At 41.6% G+C, this 23,311-nt stretch overlaps 2 protein-coding genes across 3 annotated transcripts in view; one reads left to right on the forward strand and one right to left on the reverse strand.

Moving 5' to 3' along the window:
• Positions 1 to 1,239: 1,239 nt before the first annotated feature.
• DHFR (dihydrofolate reductase) lies at positions 1,240 to 21,648 on the reverse strand. Of its 2 annotated transcripts, XM_064439018.1 has the most exons (6): positions 21,455 to 21,648; positions 20,939 to 20,988; positions 17,432 to 17,537; positions 16,411 to 16,537; positions 5,312 to 5,427; positions 1,240 to 3,761 (listed from the first exon to the last, which is right to left on the reverse strand). In XM_064439018.1, exons 1-6 carry the CDS (start codon positions 21,538 to 21,540, stop codon positions 3,674 to 3,676), a joined length of 573 nt encoding a protein of 190 aa, XP_064295088.1. In that variant the 5' UTR covers positions 21,541 to 21,648; the 3' UTR covers positions 1,240 to 3,673. The 2 variants fall into 2 exon arrangements, with proteins under 2 accessions (XP_064295088.1, XP_064295089.1); XM_064439019.1 differs by lacking the exon at positions 20,939 to 20,988 and having other exon boundaries at positions 21,455 to 21,543.
• A 19-nt stretch (positions 21,649 to 21,667) lies between these two features.
• MSH3 (mutS homolog 3) overlaps positions 21,668 to 23,311 on the forward strand; it is a 119,278-nt gene continuing 117,634 nt past the window's right edge. Inside the window, exons 1-2 of the mRNA XM_064439017.1 lie at positions 21,668 to 22,003; positions 22,952 to 23,075. Coding sequence (XP_064295087.1) covers positions 21,875 to 22,003; positions 22,952 to 23,075 — 253 coding nt within the window. The 5' untranslated portion in view covers positions 21,668 to 21,874. The remainder of the gene's footprint in view (positions 22,004 to 22,951; positions 23,076 to 23,311) is intronic.

Below are 23,311 nucleotides of genomic sequence, written 5' to 3' on the forward strand. Positions count from 1 at the left end.
CCAATTAAGATCTCACTTCAAGTGCTCCCGATGCTCTCCTTAGATAACATGCATCAGCTAATCACTGTCATTTTCCCCTTCCTGTTTTCCCCTGGTGTTCTACATATACACTAATAATATTCTGTTTGCTAAATTAGGAAACTCGTATTATTTAGTGTGTACCTTTTCTTCTCCATGGATTGCTCTCCATGACAGAGATTTGTTGTTGGAATGTTCCCAGTTCTGTCCTTGAATACACCGTGGCCATAACACTACTGGTGAGCTACTGAAAACATCAGCTTTCTACTGGCAAATGGAAATTGCTGTCCACTGTCAGATAAGAGAGATAATGAGTAATAGACAAGCAACAGAAACATTAGTGGTTTGGTTTTCACCTCTTATGCAGACCCTCTGGTTTTAGCTATCTTGTTAAAACTAGTATTATCCTTAAAAATTAAATTTTTAATCTGTTTAGAACACTTTGTTCCTGGGAAGCCATGAATGAGGGGGATTAAATTATATCTGTACTATACTTTTCTTGGTGATTGGTAATTATATTGTCACTCATGATGCTATTCATTGCACTTAGCTGCATGGAACTGGGGAAAAACATGACATTTCCCCCTGTACTAGACATAATGAGAATGTATGGCTTTTCACAGAATCATACATCAGCGAGGTACAGGAGTAAACAAAACGTGGGAAAGGTGTATTTGGAACAAAGGATTTTTTTTCTTCAAGCCATAGTATAACATATTTATATTTCCCTCAGGCAATATAAATGGGGAGGTAACAGGTGCAATGCCCAATTTAGGTGAACAGCAAATACGTACTTCATATCTATTGCTTTTTCAACCAACCTGTCACCCAGTGAAGCATCGCTTTTGAAAAAGGCTCCATGCAAATTCCAGCTACTAACTCTGGCCTTTAGAAGAGAGCAACCATTCTTCTTGTCTCAGTTTTTGGATGAACAATCTGAGGTATATTTAACAGGGTGCAGATTTAAAAAAAAGTGTAAAGTAACCATCCTCTGGAAAGAATACACCTGTTAGCAAACAGTCTTTGTATGTGCTTCCTGAACACACGGGCTGACACCCTTCTGCCTGTCCATCTTCCTGAAACAGTAAGAATCTAACTTTGTAGTGGTTATGTCTGGTTATGACATACTTCCTTTGGATCCAACTTCACTGCAATCAAATACATTTTCCTAACTCTTGACTGGAGTCTGTATGGAATATTGCAAAGCTCTGATGCAAAAGGTGCTGTCCAAATACTGTGCTTTTATTAAAACAAAAAAAAAAACCAAAAATGCATCTTTTTGGCAGAGTGGCATATTGAAGAAAGTGCATCATTAATATGTTCTGAAAAGTTTTAAGCAGGGAACTGCTGTGTTATTTCAAAAGTTCTTGTTTCCACAAATCATAAATTGACTTAATTTGTTGTACAATTTGACAAATGAACATATTTAAATCTGGAGAGGACTAAGTCAACCCACAAAGAGTCAAAGTAACTATTTATGTTCCCAGTAGGCTTGTTTGCATCCAAGCTAAAGTTCTTTGCAACCAAAGTGGTTCTACAGAACATTTTGGCCTCAGTGAACCATATCTCCTGCAAAGCATGATTAGGCAGAAATCATTCTAACGTATGTTCACATCAGTATCACCCTGTAAGCTAACATGGCATGAAGTCTTTGCTTCCACTTTTAATAGACGTCAGTTGCCATAAACACAGTACTTTGCAGACTTTGAAAGCTGTGCAAAGCTTTCAACAGTGACCTGCTTTTTTGATACTAACTGGTACATATTAAATGCTTTTGGGAGGTTATTTTCACTTGCCAGGGTCACTGTGACTTATATTAAAAAAAAAAAATATCCCCCTGGTAACAAGTCTTTTTCCTTCCCTTTCACAATGTGTTGGCAAATTAAAACTCAGGAGACTTTTTGCTGTGTTACGCAAGCATATAACTTTGTTATTTTAATCTTTATCGACTGATGTACAGTCAGCACACATGGGGCAAGAAGATCAACACAGGAAGTACTTACATCTTTAAGAATGCAAAAGAAACAGAAAACTGAGACAACTCAAAACAGATGCTGCAAAAACTATCTTTTTTCTCAGTCAACAGTTGTAAATTGAGATGGAAAATTCAAGAGGTGTTCACATCTGGTATTCTAAGTGGTCTTCTCTCATCAAAGAGGTTTGGTTTTTCAAAGGCAAGCAAAATCAAGGTTTAGTCTTAGAAAACCAGACGGTGTTACAGGTAAAACCTGTGTAAAGCCTGCCGACGGCCAGTGCCACCCTCCCTGATGTTAGAACTGGGTCTCAGTATGACGTTAAAGGACAAACATTATTGAATCTCCCACAATACTGCTTCATAAGACAATGTTTTTAAAGTGCTTTGGGGAACAGTCAGCTGAATTTTGAGTTTGTTGTTTTTTGTTTTTTTTTTTTTTTTTTAAAAAACCCTTTTTTTCCCCTTCTTCTGGTCTCAGGCTGATCTGCAGTGAGGCAGGGCTCCCTCCTTGCAGGCTATCACCCTCAGGGTGGCAGCTGCAGCACAAGGAAGCATAGATGGGCATGCTACATCCCAGCTCCTCTCCATGACACTTTGTATATGGAGTCCTCTGCCGTCTGACAAGCCAGGCTAATATTACTGACAATGTTGTGATAATATTGGCAATAATAAACTTTGTTTAACACTTGGCATTCTGGGCCATTACAATCATAGTGTTACTACCGTACCAGTGTATTGCTCACTACTTTTAGGGAACAGCAATGCAAAACATTATTATACTATGTTTAATGAAAGAGGAAAGAGGACCCCACTATCTGCTTCTAATCCATATTTGTACATGACACAGAATATTCAAAATCACACCAACAAATTAACACTCTGCGTCTGCACTGACGTCATTTAGAAGGGATGTAAGAACACAGATCCTGTTAAGAATGCAACATTTATTTTCTTATACTGCAAAGTGGCCACGGTCAAACTGACATAGCAACTTTTGATAAGAGCAGCAAGCCTTTACACAGGTGTGAAGTTAATGGAAATGTTAAAACTTCTTTATGAGATTGATTTGTAAGCCTGTTTTCAGCCCAAAGGCTTGAAGTAGGCTGTGTACCTAGAATGGTTAAGACAACAGAGGACCTTCACGAGGGATCAGCGTGTCCCTCAACTACTGCCTGAGACTTCCAGACTCCATTTCTCTTGTTACGCTTTCAAACCTTTTTCTCTACGCCAGTATGTTTTAAAGATTGTTGTAAATGTATATACCACCCCAGTTAAACTTTGGAGTTCTGATACTTTCTTAAGGTTGTATGGTTTGAATTAGGAGATACTCAAAACCTTTGGTTAGGTAGAAAGGTTCTGATGCAGTCTCCTGCCTTTCATTCCTCATGGAATTGTTAGGGATGCTGTCACAGATTGTAAAGATTGATGCAAGGTCTCACATCACCTTAGTTGTCGTATTCCTTTGAGCTACATCTTTCACGCTGCTGACCACCTTTGTGTTTCCACTGCAGGGTGTATATTCAGAGTGTGGGGCATGTTTTTTGGAATCGTTCACTACTGAGGTATTATACTATCAAGCATGATTTTCTCTCAATGGTTTAATATATTTTCGCAATCAATAAGTCTTCACGATTTAAAATGCCTGTGTACTTCTGTACACAGAAGTACAGAAGGCCTAATTTATTGTGCCAAGACAGCTTTTTCATACACCTCAAATTTGTACTGGATGCCATTCTCTTCTTGGATATCAGCAGGGACACCTGGGTATCTGGAGAGAGGGGAGAAGAAAAAGCAAAGCCAAAAAGTAGATAAAAATATCATTTTGAGTCACCTTTAATTTATCCAATTGAGAGAAAAGAGAATTGTTTGAAAAAGAGGGTGAAAATACCATCCTTACCACACGTATTATAAATACAAACTATTTTTAGGAATCATGTTAACATGTTAATAAAGTTACTATGAGCTACTTGTATGCATGTCTTTTTAAATCAAGAAATCATACCCTGATGTGAAAAAAAACCCCACCACTTTTTTTGCTTAATCAAAAAACCCCGACATTTTTATTAAAGCCTCCAACATGTTATTTAAAATGTCTGCAAAGGCAGAAGAGATACAGAACACTTTTGGGTTTTTTTGCTTTGCTTTCCCTCAGATGGTTTAGAGGAAATGCTAAGATAAAGTTTTCTTATAAGTCTATGACAGCTTCTTAAAGCAGCTGACTGCTACCATGCACCGTGTTCCTCTATATTCCAGATTTACTAAAACAGTTTTTACTAATAGACACTTTCAAAAATCTCTTCAGCTCCCTGTGACAGAATAAGGATTCTGTATGAGTAATGTTCACTTTGAGGGAGAAATAAATTTTAAATTTGCTACGTTTGACTCTATCAGGTTTCTACTTTATTATTTAGAGGGAATTATCTGCTATTTTTGTAAATTCATACTTTAAGGCCAAATTCTCATTTCAATACACTGGCCAAAACCAATGCATACCTTAGAAACAGCCAAGAGGGAGAGAGGAGAGCTTTGGATCAGACATCAGGGTACTAAAGTGGGCTCATGATACGGCACAGGACAGTTTGGAACATGTTAAGAGTTGAAAGAGGTGACTTATCCTTCCCACTCACCTTGTTCACCTCTCCCACATCCTTCTTTCCTGCCCATACCTATTCTCCCTGACTTCACTGTTAATCCGTTCCTGTGCCCCATGCAGAGAGCTCGACTTGCCATACTTTCTATTACTTCCACTGCTGGTCTGTAACCAGCTGGGAGCCAAAATGAGTAGCACGAAGAGGAAGAGGCCCTTGCCTTGCCTTCTTTCACTTTAATTGTTGTTCCTACTAAGTTTGCTAGGAAGAAGTAATTTTCTCAAGAGAAAGGAATAACCTTAGAAATCTATAAATACTCAACCCTCCCTGCTCAAACCCATTTAATTTGTCTTTGGCAATTTACCACAGACATTCAGAGGCTAAATACCATTGACTAACAACATACTGAGAGTTATGAAGCTTAGTTAATATTTGTGTAATCCTAAAGTGAGAAACAATGAGAAAGTTACTTTTCGAGAAAACCAGTAAATGCAATTCTTTACTGTAAAGGTTAAGGGAAGGTTGAGGAACACAGCAAGTTCCAACAAACCCTCTGTGCTGAGTGTGGTGCAATTCCAGGTCCTAAGTAAAACACAACTGGCGAAACATACAGTGGAAAGGCACCTCTAACTTAAAACAGAACATGGCCTTAACAAGACGCTTATACATTCAAATTAGATTTTTAAGTCTTCCATCTGAACATAACACTAGTATGCATCTTGATACTTACTCAGTGATAAGTTTGTAGTCTTTGTAATCAATTTCTGGAAAAAATGTGTCACTTTCAAATTCCTGCAAAATTCTTGTCACAAACAATCGATGATTAATTGGCTTCTCCATTGCTGCCTTTAAAAACAATAGAAACAATTAAAATTGAGTTGTTCCCTGTAAAATAGCTCAACCATGCATAAAGTAGTGTTATTAAAATTTTTTATATTATTGTAACACCACTTGAAGTCTGTAAGATAATATAAAGTATAAATTCTTGTTTGGAACACCAGCTTTCTTTACCAACTCTCCAAATTCTTGTTCTGCCTGCATCAGCCATCATCATCACAGCATCACAGCATTCTACTTGTAGATTGCATGCCAAATATGTTATCTGAAACTGAAACTCAGTTACTGTTTTATGTGTTATGGGATTTAAGCAAAGCAGTGAAAATCGAAAAATAAACCTCTTTTGGACTTGGCCCCAGAGCACTTTTTACAGGGATAATTTAATGTTGTGCCAGTTCCACCTGGTAAGCGGCAGCAATACCTATTCTCAGAGCTTGGGGCATCTGACAGAAATATAGAAAAAATAATGAGTAGGCCCCTTGAGAAGAAAGGATCAGGATGGTCTAATCTCAACAAGCAATTTCTCAGTCATACCTCTTTGAAAGACAGCAAGCTTTAAGCAGTGGGAGAGGCCCACAACTCAAGGTAATTAATATCACTGCTAAGGATTTATAATACATTTTTATTCTGCATTAGTTTTCAGTCCCAGTGATCAAATTAACTATCATTTTAACTTCAAAGTTTGATCTCTGGATTATGGCAAAGTGATAATAAGCACTGAAAGTTATATAACAACAATGATGAAAGTTTCGAAGATCCTTAGACGAAAAAAGTTATGAAGACACCTTCATAGGTGTTAGCCAGCTCCTCACTAACAAATTCACACAAACTCAGGAGTTAATAAAAGAAGTTTTCCCTCCAGATCAGACAGAAAAGTCACCTCTTCCACACTTTCTCAGCATTAACATAACCCATTAAAAGCTATACTAGTGCCTGGTTACAATAAATTTTGAAAAGCTTATAGCTGTTTCTCCTTTCCTTTAAATTGGCAATGAGCAATGCTCTTTGCTAAAGGTGATTCACCATGCTGCATGCTATTAGGTACTACTTTGACAAGACAGGAACCAAGTAATAGCAAATTTAATCCAATAAAATTAATTGGTATCACTGCTGAGAAGTTAGTTTCTAGAAAAGCTGCTCTATTACTAGAGAATTACTTAAAATGGAAGGGGTAAGTCACAGCACACCAGCATCCAACAACATTGAACTGGTGTTATCTAGTTTGTATATATCACATATTTTCTTTCTTTAAATAAGGGTGGGAGGTAAAAGGAGAAACATACACTTGCAGAATGACAGAAGGAGAATAATCTGCTTCACAAATAAAAACATATTGTATTCTGTAAACAGAGACACTTTTTGTTTTGTAGTTCAGGAATAAATCAACTTCCTATCCAGCTTTATGAGAATTCAGCTTCAGCAAGAACTCTGTACCACCAAGACAAGTCAGGGAAGTGCGTACAGAGTGACTGACCACCGACATTGCAAAGAAAGCTGAACTTACCATGAAGGGGACTGGAGGGTTACCTCTGTTCTAGATAAATGGTTGCATTAGTTGAGTGAACCAACCAGCTGTCTAACTGTCTCCAAGTTAACAAAAAAAGTGCAAAAGCTTCCTAAGTTCACCAGACCAGTTCTGGAGGTCTGTGTGTGTACATGGCCCATGAAAACTGAACAACAAACAAAAATAACTTGGAGAAGAGCAACAGGCTTGAGCTGGTTTCAAGCCGCATACTCCTTCTCAGCAGCTGGGAGTGGGCAGTGTCATGACAGTTAGCAAGTTACAGCAACAGGTGAGAAGAAACACATTTGTAAAGTGGTTTGACTTTATATTCCGGTTGCTCTACTCTGCTAAGTGTAATTTTCACTTGTATCGAGATTAAGTACATAGTTGAATCATGTAATGGGCTGGCATTCTGACTGGCCTTGGCCTGTCCCCGTGGCCCCATCTAGTCATCCCAGGGCTAAGTCTGACTCTGGTTAGCTTCATGGGGCCTGATCCCACCCTAAAGACCTCCCTTATAATCCATTCAGTTATCCTTGGACTGTATTGGTACCTGCACTGGTTACTCTTGGGAATTGCATGTGTTTGCTCTCCATGCAGGCTCACCTCCTTGTGCAGCAGCTACTGAACATTTTAAGATATTACAGCCTGATGCAACGGGGAAAAGCAATGCTGGTTTTTAGTTCACATTAAAGCACAGCCTATTAAAACCATGGCTGTTGATCTCTCAGAAACACCAGAACCACTCCACAAGCAGAGATGTCTTCCCACAAGAGAGGGAGGACAGGAGATCTGAGGTGTCAGGATCCCTCCTGTTGTCCCAGGTATGTCAACCCTGTATGTGAACCACAGTCCTTTATTACTCACATATGTTTTCCTAACCCTGTGAAAAGATTTTAGCATATCCTTGTCTTTTTGCTCACTTCCAAAAAATCCTTGGCAGGCCTGCCTCTGAAGCTTAAAGCAAAAAGGAGATGACCCAAGGATCATCTTCCCTGTAATTTCCAGCTGCACTGGACTGTCAGCCATACAAGATTAGATTATGTCTGCATGTGCAGGACCATTGCCTTGAATTAGTTTCTCTTCGTAGAACACAGGTTAGAACAGCCCTAAAGCTCTGCAGAGAAGAACAGCTGTGTATTACAAGTGGTTTCAGAAATATTGTATGGCAAATTATCTTTTATAGATCTAATCACTAAACCACTGTAAACTAGTGGGCATTGCAGTAGAAGGGACCAATTATTTCTAGTCACTTAAAGATCCACAGGTTTTAGGACACACACACACTGCTGCTGCTTTCTCATCTTCTACTGATGACACAAAATAAGCAAAACAGTAACTATGGGAGGCATTTATTTTTCAAGTGCCTTTCTAGAAAACAACATTGCCAGTCCAAAAAAAATATGAGAACACTATAAAAGAGAAAATTTCAAAAGAAACAGTCTGTTTACGTGTATTCTGTTTTTCAACTCTTAAAATATACTGGATCATATAAGCAAGCTCCATTTTGAAGCCACAAGAGTATTAAAAAAATCTCACAGCTGACAATCTCACAAAGTTCTAGATCTTACCTGGGTAAAAGGACTTGCCTAAGTTAAACTTTGGCTGTTAGGACATTTGTGATGATAACCAGGAGAACCAACACCTTCAAAAATCCTTCCTTCTCACACTGCTAGGGCTCAGCTTAGTGAGGCAAGGAACAGCCCTTCCTTCCCAAGCCAGTAAGGCTCAGCCTAGTGAGGCAGCAGACACTGGTAGCTCCCACCACCAGTTCTCCACCAGGGACAAAGGCAAGTGCGACAAAGTTCTTCTAAGACCATGATTGAAAAGCCTGCCCATTTTGGCCTTGCAGAAACAGATATACTTAGTCACTAGACTTTCTGTCTGTTAGTTTTAAAGGAGGGTCTTTTAAATCTTTTCCTCTATGATGTCTGCAAGCATCTTTGAAAAGAACTTAAAAAGCAACCACCTTTCATAGCTGCATGATTTGTGTCTGCAACTGACTCATATATTCATCTTTTTTAGTAATTATTTTTTCCCAGAGGAATTTCAAATCAATATGTTTGTTCACAAGAATGAGCACACAAAAAGCTTGTTTTGGAGTAATAGCAATGTTACATCTTTCTTTCCACATTACATTCCTCTGAGTTTATTAGTCTGAGCACTGTACTGGAAAGTCTGGATAAGTCCCTCTCAACTCTGTGAAAGTATAAAGATGCTAACTTAAAGAAAAATCTTAAACTTTAAAAAGAAATGATTACTTAATCCACTGGAACATTGCTAATATTGTAGTTCTGTTTCTTCTAATTTTATTTGTAACTAGCTAAGAGCAAGAAGTATTGGCTACCGGAGGCATGGCTACAATAGTCATGGAAAAATTTTTACAAAACATAAATATGGGAGGACAGTGCTGACAGCTGTAATGCTGTGACTCTGCCACTTTTATATAAAAGAGGTATTAGGGAATTGCATTAAGAGTGCTCAAACCCATTCTCAGAAAACACCTAGAAGGTCACAGGAATACAGGAAAATTGTCTTCCCACTCCCATCTTTTTGTTCAATTACACAAAGCTACACAACTACACCTGGGAAAATTCTCCTGTAAAGAAGGATTCTGTGACATGACAGTAATGAAATAAGAAAGTTACATTTGCATATATGCCAGGATGACTGTAACTTTCCCTGGAAACAACTGCTCAGGACCATAAACGTGCATAATCAAATAACATTATCATGAGCTTGGTGGGAGAGGGAAAGAACATTTGGTCAGTGCAACCACAACAACCTTCAGCCTTCACTTTACCCAAAGTAAGTCATGTTACCAGCTTTCAAAAGTGTTAACAGGACTAAGCCATACTAATTAGTTCAGTCTAAAACAGAACTAGTGGAGAAGCCAATGCAGCGCCCAGCTTTTTGCACTGGTCACTCCCAGAGCGGAATAATGCTTCTGGCCAGCAGTGCAACATCCTCCACGTCAACAGCGTCACGCCGCTCAGAGGAGCCTCCTCTTTGCAGCACGTTCTTTGAGAGCACTGTTCGAAGGGAGCAACAGCACTGCAACCTGCAAGAGTGGAGCGAGTGAGCATGGAAAAGCAAGCATGGAAAAATGAGCTGTCTGCATAGCTCCCTCGTAAGTGGATCTCAGTCCTTGGTCATATCTCAAACTGAATGTGACACTTCAAAAACATGGCAACTCACACGTTAGTCAGCATTCCAGTAGGTACAGAGCTCAAAACCACTTTGTCTCTTTTATAGTTTACAAGAAATTCAGACATACTGAAATGTAATCTTTAAAATATATATTTTAGTATATCAGTATTAGTAAAGTTTTGGCAGGCTTGAAAAAATCATGATAAAACTAGTGACTCAAATTATTAATACTTCTCTCTCTTAAAGAAGTGATCCTTATTGTACAGCAAAGATTTGAAGCTTAGCAAATGTGGCACTCACGACCCCACTCAGGGCATTTAGAACCCAGTGAAGCTTATATGCTTAGTCAAGAAACCCTATTTAAGAGGGTAATTAATCATCTGCAAGAGACTCACTGCAGTAAATATGAATAGCAACTTCATAATTCAATAATTTTGAAGAATGAAAGGTGGTAGATTACCAAACACAATATCTCAAATACTAATACATAGGAAGACACCTGAGTATGAATATTAAGATAAAATTTTCCCTTGGATATTACTGGAAATTTAATTTTCTAGCTCAAGCCTCTTCATTGAAGAATTTCCCCAAATGCTATTTATCACCAGGATCTATTTTCTGTTATGGCCAGCCTAGATACTAACTAAACAGCAAAAACAACAAAACTTCTTACAAAAGAACTTTTTGTTCTGTTATGAAATTAGAAGTTTCTTCTCCAAATTTAATATACGAATACAATTCTGTACTTCAGCAATGTGACCTTGAGTGTCATTGTTTGCTTCTGTGGCACTGAGAAAGCAACAAGCTGAGTAGGAACATAAATCAGAAGAGACAATTTTAAATGTTCGAGATGCTGTAGGAAGAACTGTTTTATCAAGGTGAAAACCTGTTTGACATATAGCCTGCTTTGGTGTTACTGAAGAGGCCTTGGTTATAAGGACCTGAGTCATATAAATTTTTCAATTCTTTTCCTTTTTTCTTAAGTTTTGTTGCTAGGGGTTTTTTCTCCCACTGGTAGGTTCACTGTTAGGGATTTGTGCTTGGTTGTTTTTACAAAGCAAGATTTATATTAAACACTCTACAGACAATGTATCATAAGCCACACCATCCATGTACAAGTAAATCTACACCTGGTTTCATTTCTGTCTTTTTTTTTTATTTGGGGATGTGCTGAACTTATTCCTAGTAAAATCTGAATGTTGTTTTTAATCAGTTTAAAATACACAGTTTAAATCCATTTAAAAGAGACTGGTGTAATTTATACTGAGCAGACTCCCTTAGATCTCCAGGTACCACTATTTTCCAGAGTCAAAGTTAAGACCTGAACCTCTGAATTAAGAAACAATACCTCCACATGGAGTGCATCTACATTAGTGTCTTAATTGAGAATAGAAACATGGTTTTGGAATGAATCTTCCAATTGCCCCCACTCACCATGCTTTATTTGTACTGGGGAACAATCTTGGTGTGCATGAATTAAATTTCTTGGGGATTAAACCAAACCAGAAAATCTGCTCCAGGAATGCCTGATAAGCTCCAACAACTAATTGGGACTCACAGGCCAGAACCAAGGAGTGAGTCACCACCACAAGCTTTCCAGCACACAACAAGCACTCATGAGCCAGCAGACGGCTCTCAAAGCATTAAGTGCTCACGTAAAATCATGGAGTACCTCTCATGACACATAACGGCTTTGTAATTACTGTGACCTGCTGGCCATTGCTAGGCTGCTACACTCCTCCTTCCCCATCATACAATCAATAGCAACATCAACTCCTTCTGGAACTCAAAAGATCCAGAATAGCACAGAAGATCCAGTATGGTGTCACACTGAGATACAAAGAAATAAAACTTGTAAACCTGTGCTGTGAGAAGTCCAAAAGCTTCCTTGGAGGCAACAGTACTACCTTGCGGCTATTACCTGGAGATTACAAACCTGATGAGGTGATAGGTGTCAAATCAAAGATGATGAAGGCTGCACAAGGTTTTCAAGCCCTCAGTGAACTGTGGGAGCTGTTTCCAATCTTTTCTGCTCTCACTCCCTAATACTGATACTCTACTCAGCTCTCCCTGTCCCCACCAAAATGCTTACTATGTCAGGCTGCTTTGCCTTTTCCTGTTGCAGAGGTCAGGCCCAGAAAAGACGGCTTCCCAATGTACATGGCTGAACACAGCTTGAATGTAACCTACGTCGGGACTTGGATGGCCACCCTGTTCAGAGCTCACTTTTCTCTGTTCTTCACAGGACTAGAGGCAGCTCATGCCAATACTCCCACCACCCAGGAGGGGACTGTGTCCTTGAGAACCTAGGAGCAGTGGGTGAGCGGAGGCTGTCAGGCTTGCTCCTCTATCCACCGCAGTCCTATGAGGAACACATTGTAGACAGCAGCAGCCCCTTGCCTCCATGCCATTACTTGACCCTCTGTTGCTGAGGGGAGCATCCTATCCTGAAATGCCATGCTGGAGTGCATGCTCTAGCACCTTTGCATGCTTAGGGGCTGGGCAGGGCACAGCACCCATCTGTACTTGAGACTGAGAGACAGACTGGACACCTGTGTCCCAAAGACCATCCCCTGCACTCAGGCAGCTGGGCAGATGCTCTGCCTCAGCACAACTTTCTGGATGAGGATAAGTCAGGCTTTTGCTTCAGCATGGTATCCAGGGAGGGCAGCAGGGGGCACAGAGGGGACGCACTATTTGAGATAAGTTTGAACATTCAAGATGTTCAAACATCTTGAATGACTCTGTGCAGAAAAAAGGTGCCTGCATCCCTTTTCAGGCTGAGGTTCTTTGGAAACCTCCTGAGACATGTGTGAATCTGTCTCAGTTCACAGGCCTCCCTTGGTAACCCTTCTGCCTTGCTACCCTGGTTCTGGAACCCAGCTGGGATGTGGGAAACACACAAAGGTGTGGGAAACCAAAGAGAGCAAAGGCCGGGAAGATCATTCACATGCTCACTCCTTACACCATCTACAGAAATATGGCTTGGAGGATTGCTTCATGGAGCTCAGTGACAATAACCTTGATCATGGTGGATCTCCCCATCCCAAACTGATTAACTGATCAGAAGTTGCTAAGGTTAGAAGCTGGTGTTAAAAGGCTGCACAGGACAGTAACTCACTCTCTTGAATGCCATTATTGCCCATCTTCCCACTCAGCCTTCAAGACATCCACAACAGCCTGTGATAGGCTGTCAGAGCAGCCCTCCTGAAGTGCAACTGGTGCGTGCATGAGCTTGCCGGTCCCTTTTGTAGTGATCCTGACTGGAAGACCACTGTATGTTAAGGAGTTAGTGATCCACACAACAATTAACCTGCACAGACCCAAGCCTGTACTGTGCTGCATATATTCCTCGGCCACAGGATAACGTCAGCCAGAAAAGTGTAACACAGGAACCCGTAGGCAGGTCCCACTTGGTACCAAGGACTAGAACAATCTGAGTGTCCTTGCCTTAATCTAAAAGAGCAGCAAGAAGTTCTTATGTAAACATCCTTTCTGTCTCACAGCAGAAATGATAAATAAAGTTGTTTTCTTGTAAGAAAGTCCTATGATAGCTTGAATGATGAAAATGGGTTAGCCCTTTCTACAGACAGGTTCTGCACAGCATGCTGCATGCAGCTCAGAACCTCATTCAGTACCACCAAACTCAGAGTTCCCAACATCTAAAGTGATGTAAGATTATTTATACTATTCTGTCCTTCTTTAAAGTGTTAGCTCCTATAAGTGGCATTTTAAATGACACTGTCAGAGTCTGGGGGCTTTTTTTACTGGGATGACAATGGACTAGCTCATCCTGGTGCAAAACAGCTCTCTACTGTACTGTTTGTAGGTATGCTCAGGTGCAGAAGAGGATTTACTCAGCAGGCACAGTAGCGCTACCTGTAAATGAGCAGGAGGAGCCAGGTACAAGACCAGGAATACAAAAGGATTGATGGTGGTTGGGACCACCTGCAGGAGGCAGATGAAAAGTATGGTGCTTTCTGGAGTGGCCTGCTCTCCTCACCCAGGTCTGTCGTCATAACACTTCACCTGGTTTGAAAGATCTGAACTTTGGGTTAAAATCCCCGAAGGGCTAAAAGTGGAAGTGTTACTTCCTCAGCACTACCTGTTTCAAACCACTCCTGTTGCACTTACTTGCTAAAGTAGTTACAAACACTTTTCCACCACAGGTTTGTACTAATAAACACAGTCAGTTCTAAACCTTTGAGCCATACAAAGTAGTAAGATCAAAATGATGCTTGAAAAGCAAATACCTACAACTTCTGAATAAAATGATTCACTTCAGTTGCCAATTGCTAATTTACTTCCTACACATTTCTACATGGTGTAATTGAAATACTCCTGTAATCCTTTGTGCTGCATCTTTAATAGAGGCACTAAAAATATTACCTGCTCTTGTGGTAGAGGTGTATGGTTTCCATCAAACCCTTTTAATTAAGATCACAAAGCTAGTTTGAATGCAGGAATCTGTATAAAATAGTCAGATTTCTCCCCAGTGAATTACAAATTCATTTGAAACATCCCGAGTAGATCCTTGAAAAGGGGAAAACAGTTGAAATTTTAAGTCATATTCCCTAATGCTGATCAGCGCAAGTAACATGTTGCAAAATTACTCTCGATTGAAACTGCTATTTATCATGTAAGTAGTGGTAATAGTCTAAAAAATGGCAGTTTTCTACAAAATATCAGCCAGACACTGGAAAAATAGTTACATTAGAAATCTACAGCACAGACACTCCTGGAAGAACAGGGAAAAATCATCACTTGTTGCAGCGATAAATGAGTATGTGGCCACTGCACAGAAGTGGTAGATGCTTCTGCTCACACTATCCATCCTGCAGAATTACAGGCAGAAGCCAAATCTAGTCTCTTGCTCATGGTGGGCAGTTATGCCCAATCTGAAAAGAATCTGTCTCCAGAAATAAACTTGCTACTTACTGCCTGGAAGTAGGCATTTTAACAGCTGAGAGTTAAGACAGGCTACTTCTATAGGATAATATTTTATAGACTGAAAACTATATTGCATTTGGACATCAAATATATGGTGGTCTTCACCACATGCAAAAGTGATTATAAAACATAAATTAAAAAAAAGAAAGAGATGAAATACAGTGTTTTACAGGCTATTTGCGTGCGCACCTTATTCTTCTTACAACCTTAGCAATATAGAACTACTTTGGTTTTTTTACTGTAAAAGATGCATTCCCTAACATACAAAGAGGTTCATGAAAGGCACAAACTGCAAAGGGAAGAAATATCAGAAGATGTCTTTTCCCACCCTGTATATAAAGCATGTTATCAGCCCTAATTTGCTACCAGAAAAATCAGAATGCTTGCTTACCGCTGTTATTCCATTCCATATTCTCCTGACTGATATGAAAGGAACGAGGGTTGATGGTTGTCATCTTTTGTGTGGTACTGTTTTACAATGAATGCAAATTGAGAGTTAAAGCGCAGAACCCTAACTGTGCAGGGGCTGAAGGGACAACTTAGGGATGTGGGTGGAGGCATGAATTGCTGACTGAACTTTACATGTGTATAAATGGAAAATGAGAGGAAGGGTTTGGGGAAAGGGAGAAAGATGGCTGAGGAAACACAGGGCAACAACAAGATAGGTTTTACTGCAGACCTTCATGTTGCACAGCTAGTATCTTAGTTAATGACAGAAGGACTATCACATTTGTGGGAAAACAGGGCAGTTTATACATAGCTTTGTTTGTGCAAAGATGGTCCTGAGAAGAAAGTGGCACACGCTGCTTTTCTAGCCCTTGGACAGACACCCTAGACACCGAGAGAAACCTGGGCAGTTGAAACAGTAGGGACACCTGGTTGCTGGATGGTAAAAAGAGTCAGTTCTGTGTTTTGCTGTACGATTACCATCTCTTACTGCTGACACCATCACCTGCCACCTCTCTCTATAAATCCTCTTTTCTTACCTGCATACCTGTATGAAGTGTCATACTCTGGCTAAAAATGCTGGATCATTTTTCCTTTTTCCCCACATCCTCTGCAGAGTCAGTCTACTACCTCAGTAAAATAAACATAACAATAGAGGTGTTGGTGTAAAAACACAATGATTTAGATATTTAAGAAAAGCTCTCAAAAAAGCAATGACTGTATGACACTGGACCATTAGCAAAAACAACATTTGGTTACTTGCGCAGGTATTTTAAACCTGTGAGTTGAAATCTTACTCTCCAATAGTTGTTCTTTTGGAATCACTGGAGTTTGCTGGGTCACGTGAAAGAAAGACACTTCCTAAAGTGCAAGTAATAGGAACTTCAGCCATCCTCATCCCATCACAGAAAATGAGCCATTTATGAGTACTCTAAATGTACCTTGTAAACTGAAGTGCCTCCGACGATCCAAACCATGTCTACTTTACTTTTTAACTCTGGTGAATCCAAAAGAGCTAAAGCATCATCCAGGCTTTTGGAAAGATAATGTGCTCCTTTTGGGGTTTCCCTAGAAAAAGCCAAGTTTTATTACTAAATAATTAAAGGACCATTCATCGTGATAATCAATATAATCTACACATAAAATGTGTTTTGCTGAATTCACAAAGTACTAAATGTTTCATGTTAGTTAATTATATTAAATGGCTATTATTGTAAACTACGTTAGAATTCTCATCTGACTGCAGGATTGTTTAATAAATCAGTTTAATCATAACTGGGACTTAAGAGGCATTATAAATTACAGATCTGAAATTTATACCAGGTTTTTAAAAAAGCGTAACTGAGAAATTTAGATATCTATAAAATTAGATTCTTACCTGAATTCTAGAACATTAATATTTCACTCAATAAAACTAGTCGAAAAGTCCCTATCCCTTGCCCCCCTCCCCATTCAGCCCAAAACGTACCAACATCCCAGCAAAGCAATAAACCATTATAAGTGGAAATTTTTGTTTAAGAATATTTGGATGACTGTGGATGATGGATTCAAGAAGGGAGCTTTGAAAAAGGGCAGCTCTTTTTCCTTAAATGCTAATAAAAATAAACTTCAGAACATGGAATAAGAGCCACCAATCTAACCAGGAACTAGAGAAATACAGCTAAATACATGAATTAGAAAGACTACGGACAATTGTCAGATAGTTTGTGTGTAGAGCTAGGACAAGTATTTATTATGCAAAGTAATGACAATTATCTTGTGATTAATTAAAAAATAAAATAAAAATAATAATTAAAAAAATTAAAGGTAAAGTAGTGATATCACTTAGAACCAATAGCAGAAATGCTTCCTAACCAGATATCAAAAATGTGACATTTAGAATTACTTTAGGGTGTATTCCTACACATATTTTTAGGTTCAGACTTTTAATCTGTTTTACAGGCTATTACTAATCATACATACTTGAGCTCCCTGCTGAGCACTATATTAATTCTGTCTTTTAAAGGACGGTTCTTCTCAGGAATGGAGAACCAGGTTTTTTTACCCATTATCAGGGCATTCTGTTTACCTGAATAAGAGAAAAAACAGTTATTTAAAGGGTATTTTTGTTCTGTCCCAAATCTGCTTTGATTGTTTAGTGACTCTCCCTCCCCCTTCTGATCTCCATTTCAGCTGTTAATAAAAGTACAAGCTTAAGCCCTGATTCTCGAAGTAGTCACATGCATAGAAGAACATGCTTGTGATCTCAAAGCCTTCGCAGGCAGTTGACACCAAAAGTAGTCTCATGCACACCTATAATCTTGTAACTGAAAGAAAATTTAAAAAAGGCATGTAATGGGCAGTGACGTGCATTACATGGATGTTGGCTGTGCTATGGTTACAGGGCTGAATTAATCCTCATGTGTGAGACCAACTCACACCCTCAAAAGAGTTCTCTTAGTGTGAAAAACATCACTGTTCTCTTCATAAATCCAAGCAGCATACAGTAATTGACTTTGTGTTTGCATGTTCCCTCATTTCAGTTACATGATCAGGAATAATTGCCAGCTTTACTATTTAAAAACAAAAAACCACAAACATGTAAAAGGATAACTTTTAGAAGAACCAGCGAAATTAAATCCAAAGCAGAAGTACAACAGGTGTTCAGTCATATTCTAGAATTCACCTGTAAGTGTAATTTCTGACCAAACCTAAACATTCATAACCTGATTCTCTCATATATGCCCTGCTAAGAACAGGGTTTCTCTTTATGGACGAATAGAGTTGTCAGAGAAATAAAACACAGAGCTTGAGACTCACAAAAGATAACAGGAAGTTTTTTTGCAGATCTACACAGCAGGAGGGATTTTGGAGAAAAGAAAGTAGTATTCGTTCACAGTTATCATCCCTGCTTCTTGATCTGAGAAGCTGGATCTACTAGATCACACCAGAGGACTGATACTCCAGTTCTTTATTAGCAGTGTCTAAACACCCTTCTCCTGCGGATAAGCTTCATGAGCAAGTTTCCAAGAGACACACTGCAGTGTCATTTTAGACATATTAGCAGAGATCACTGGCACCACTGCTGAAGGAAATGCACAAGCTCTGAAAAATATAGGTATTTTCTTACTAAAGATTCACACTGGGGTGCCTATGGGGTCAGGACAAAGATTTGTCTAGACCAAAGGCTAATTTACAGCAGTGGCCAGTGCAGACTAAATTTAAGCAAGATCAGGTAATGCTTCTCCATTGTATTCTTCCCACTTTCAGAAACTAGTGGCTCTCTGACTTTTTTTGAGCCAATGGTGATATCCCTGCTGTGAAGATTTATGGCAGCATAATCCAGTAAGAGGTCTAGTTATGAAGCAACTTAACTGCCTAGCATCTAAGGTCATAGCTTATCAAAAGATTTGCAGGCAGGATAGAGCAAAATTTTTCTTTTTAATTATATTGAAAACATCTTTTTTTTAGATTACAGGTTATTTGTGCCAGGTAAGATGCAAATTCCAGACAAATAAAGAGACTTACATTTGTGTTGTGTCTTTTTTTGTATGCAAGGTTGCAATGGGCTAAATCAGGTCTCTAAATCATAAGTAAAACCCTTCACTTAAGACTGTTGCAAAATGAGATTAGACATTCCCTGGCTTGTATCGGGAATAGTGTGGCCAGCAGGAGCAGGGAGGTGATAGTGCCCCTGTACTCGGCAGTGGTGAGGCCACACCTCGAGCACAGTGTTCAGTTTTGGGCCCCTCACTACAAGGACACTGAGGTGCTGGAGCGTGTCCAGAGAAGGGCAACAAAGTTGGTGAACGGTCTAGAGCACAAGTTTTATGAGGAGTGGCTGAGGGAGCTGTGGTTTTTTAGTCTGGAGAAGAGGTGGCTGAGGGGAGACCTTATCGCTCTCTGCAACCACCTGAAAGGAGGTTGAGCAAGGCAGGGGTCAGTCTCTTCTCCCTAGTAACAAGCGATAGGACAAGAGGAAATGGCCTCAATCTGTGCCAGGGGAAGTTTAGGTTGGATATTAGGAAACACTTCTTCACCGAAAGGGTTGTCAAACTTTGGAACAGGCTGCCCAGGGAGGTGGTTGAGTTTCTACCCCTGGAGGTATTTAAAAGAAGGGTAGATGTGGTGCTTGAGGTTATGGTTTAGTGGTGGACGTGGCAGTGAAAGGTTAGAGGTTGGACTCGATGATCTTAAGGGTCTTTTCCAACCTTAACGATTCTATGATTCTATGATTTCTTGTGGAATATGGAACAGACCTTCAAACCAGAATATGGAATAGGTCACTCAATCAAAACAAGGGCACGTTAGGCTGCCCAGAACCTTTAGCAAACAAGTGAGTTTTCCTAGACAGCAGTTTTAACAGGACCATGGGAAAAAAACAACCCCACAGGAAAGTGAGTGACCACTTTGGCAAACATAGAAGCAGCAGAAATGTGAGGATAAATCTGTTGTCTCTCATGGCTCTAATTCCACCAGAAGCAGTGAACTGGTTGCATGTCTCAGGGAGGTCCTATTCCTCCCCTCTCAACGTCTCCTTCCTGCTCCTGCCATGCAACTTTTACTGGCAGTCCCTGCAGACACCTGGTTGCCTGGGTTGGAGAACTAAAACAGCTTAAGGAAATGTCAAACCAGCACTAAAGGCAGAATGAAATAGGAATGGGGACAATGCAGCAAGACTTGTCTCTTCTGGCAGTGATAAGTACCCACTCAGAACAAATTAGCTGTTTTCAACTTTTGCATTCCTATCCCTGTTTGATTGTGCTGATTTTCCCAATGTTTCCACCCCAAAATAACTGGTTTTATTTCACCAAATCAACGAAGTCTGTAATATTACTCTGCTGCAAAGGTCTTGCTGGGCCCAAACGTTATTGGTGCATATTATCAGCATGGTTGCGTGTGACTGTGTACAGATATAGCGCATACGGTTGCACTATTGTTGCTGCATATTATCAGTATGGTTTGGGTTTTCTGGCATGTCGTGATGGCTCAGCACTCAGAAAATCAAGCAAAATTACTGTTACAAAGGTCAGAGGGGTGGAACACACAGCCAAGGATGAGCCACAGCAAACAAGTTAGATAAGCTACAACACCCTGGAAAAAAGCTCTGCTAATTAATTAGCATATAAAAACCTTTAAATTTTTAATTTTTTCAGTGTTAAGAGTTGTAGGTAAAGACAGGTAGGTGAAGTTTTCTACCCTGTTGGAGAAACAGAGCTTTGAAATTCTTTTTATTTACAAATTGCATGTAGTCCTGAAACATCCGATTCACCTCGTTTCCTTACCTAACTGATACAACCTGCAGATGACATATTTACAAATGGATAAAATATGCGTGAGGCTTGGGAGGGCACGGAAAGGCAGGCTATTTGCAGAATCAGGACTTTTAAGTCAGGGAAAAGTAAAATTACCAGTCTTTTCAATGACTGATACCAAACAAACTGATTTTAACAACTAGAGGCAGACCTCAGCGACAAGGTAAAACGTTACCTTCTACGTGGGATGTGCTAGTCATTCTCTGGAAGTACTTGTACTCATTCCTGGCAAGAAAACGATACGACTATTACAAAGTGGTTTAGGAATCAATTACTTTTCTCTAATTGGGGGGAAAAAACCCACATATAGCAAGTGCCGCCGTCGCCCGGGGCGGGGAGTCTGGCTGGGGCCGGGCCCGGGGCCATGCCTGAAGCGAGACCTTTGTCCCCGGCTGTGCTTGGACGAGGAATAACCCACGGCCGGGAGCCCACCGAACGCCTCCACCGAGCCCCTCAGGGCTCCCCGGCACGGCCGCGGAGCCCAGCAGCCAACGCCCCGTCCACGGCCCCGCCGACCGCCACTTTCCCGCCCTCTCTAGCATCGCCCTCCCTGACTATAACTCCCAGCGTGCACCGCGCGGCTCCGCAGCACCTGCCGACGGGGAGCAGGCCGCGCCGCACGCTGGGAGTTGTAGTCCGCCCACCGGGCTCCCTTTCCCCGGCGGGAAGCACACCGCCAGACCCGCCGTACCTCAGCGGCGGCCAGGGCAGGCTGCCGTCCTTCCCGATGCCCATGTTCTGGCACACAGCCACGATGGAGTTGAGCGAACGCACCATGACATCCACCACCACGTCCCCGCCGCGCAGGACTTCGGAGCGAGGGAGGGCGCAGCAGCTGAGCGGCGCGGGGTGGTGCGGGGCGTGCCGTGGCACTGTGAGGGGGCGGAGCGGCGTGAGGGGCGGAGCGGCGTGAGGCAGCGGTGGTGGGCAGCGCTGGGCTGAGGCGGGAGGTTGGAAGGAGCAGAGCAGAGCACAGCATAGCGTAGCACACCACACCCCACCCGTGAGCGGAGGCGGTTCTCCCTGCGGTCCCGCTCTGCGTTCGCCGTTGCATCCGGCGAGGAAGGTGGTGCTGGTGACTCGCCGCCTCGGTCCGGGGCCTGCCGTCGCCATGCCGCGCCGGGGGCGGCGGCGGGAACGCGGCAGCAGCAGCAGCAGCAGCGGGGGGCGTCAGCTGGTGCTGAGCAGGTTCTTCGAAGTGGTGGAGAGCGGCGGGCAGCAGAGCGGCCCGCGGAAGACGGTGCGTCCCGGGGCGGCGGGGTGCCCGGGCGGAGGTTGGGGCGCCTGGGGGGGCGCGGGCCGGGCCTGACGTGCGGGAGGCTCTGCGGGACTCCTCACGGTGGTGGCCCGCGGGCCTGTCTTGTTGCCCCGTGTCACAAAGCCGTGTCAGGGTGGCCGGCGCTGCCCACGGCCCTGTCGCACGAAGGGCTGCCCTGCGGCGGCCCGGCCAACAGGCTGGCCCTCGGGGACCGGAGCTTGCTGCGGCCCCCTTTGCCCAGTGTGGCACAGGGAGCGATGCCTGGCCTTCCAGGAAGCAGCCAGGATGTGCCCGTTTTGTAGGAGCTGAAACTTGGCGTGGGTGCAGCGAGCTTGGCAAAGCCCATGTGCTGGTTTGTGGTGCGGGGGCTTCACTCCCTTAGGGTAGTGCTGGACCTTCTGGCTGGGGTGGTGCCTCCTGGCAAGCAGTGGGTTGAGATCGTGGAGCTGGGGCGACTCTTCCATCATCAGGACGTAGGCTGTAGGAAGTAGTGCCTCTCTGAGGTGAATAGCCAGTACCTGGCAAGAAAAGGGCTCTGAACTGTGAAAATGAGGATTTGCAGAAGAGATCTGATTCAGACGCAGGATGGTAGTGTGTAGTATGATTGGAAAGTCTGTTAAGTTCAGTTCTCTGCCACAGAAGTAGCTCTAAGCTGCCTTTTGAAGCCATGGTAGCTGTAGGCGTTTCTTTTCTAGCACAACAGCCAACTTGTTTGCAGAGTGCACTATTTCTCTTTATCTTGTAGCCTTGAATGTTAGAAGAACTGTTTTATAAACAAAAATGTAGGTAGTTAAAATAGCTAGGGATTTCACATATTGTAAGTAAATTTTGCGCTTTGCATTATCTCTTCATGAACTCCTTGGGTGCATTGTTGTCTTTTGTAGTGGATGGGAAAAAGTAACAGAACTTCTTTGTTTAATATATAATCAGACTTGTGAACTTGGCACAAAAAGGAGAACATCAACTGAAAGCCATGAACCCTGTGAAAAGAAGGCCAAGGCACGACAAAGTACCCTAGAAGACATCTGTAAGCCACTGAAGATTCAGGATAAAAGTAAGTTGACTGTAAAGAAACCTTCAGGTGTTTATACCCAATAAATTGTTTTTCATTGTCAAATGTAAAAAAAATTGTCAGCAGACACTTTAGAAAGTGTCTCTTGAGTGTAAGATACATATCTGAGGAGTTATTATGAGCATACTAACTATACTGTTAAAGCACCTTCCTGTGGCTCAGAAGCTAGGTGTTTGAGCCTTGCTCCAGAGTTACTCTGAAAATCCCCTTCAGCTGAC

Source organism: Phalacrocorax carbo, chromosome Z, assembly GCF_963921805.1.
Source record: "Phalacrocorax carbo chromosome Z, bPhaCar2.1, whole genome shotgun sequence".
NCBI classification, from domain to species: domain Eukaryota; kingdom Metazoa; phylum Chordata; class Aves; order Suliformes; family Phalacrocoracidae; genus Phalacrocorax; species Phalacrocorax carbo.

Bases quoted from the DNA above. Each gene is read 5' to 3' on its own strand.
- DHFR (XM_064439018.1), bottom strand. From the start codon at position 21,540: ATGGTGCGTTCGCTCAACTCCATCGTGGCTGTGTGCCAGAACATGGGC. The intron at 17,538-20,938 runs GTAACGTTTTAC...TCTCTTATTCAG, and splicing joins TAGCACATCCCACGTAGAAG to GTAAACAGAATGCCCTGATA. The intron at 5,428-16,410 runs GTACATTTAGAG...TTGTTTTTAAAG, and splicing joins GAGGCACTTCAGTTTACAAG to GCAGCAATGGAGAAGCCAAT.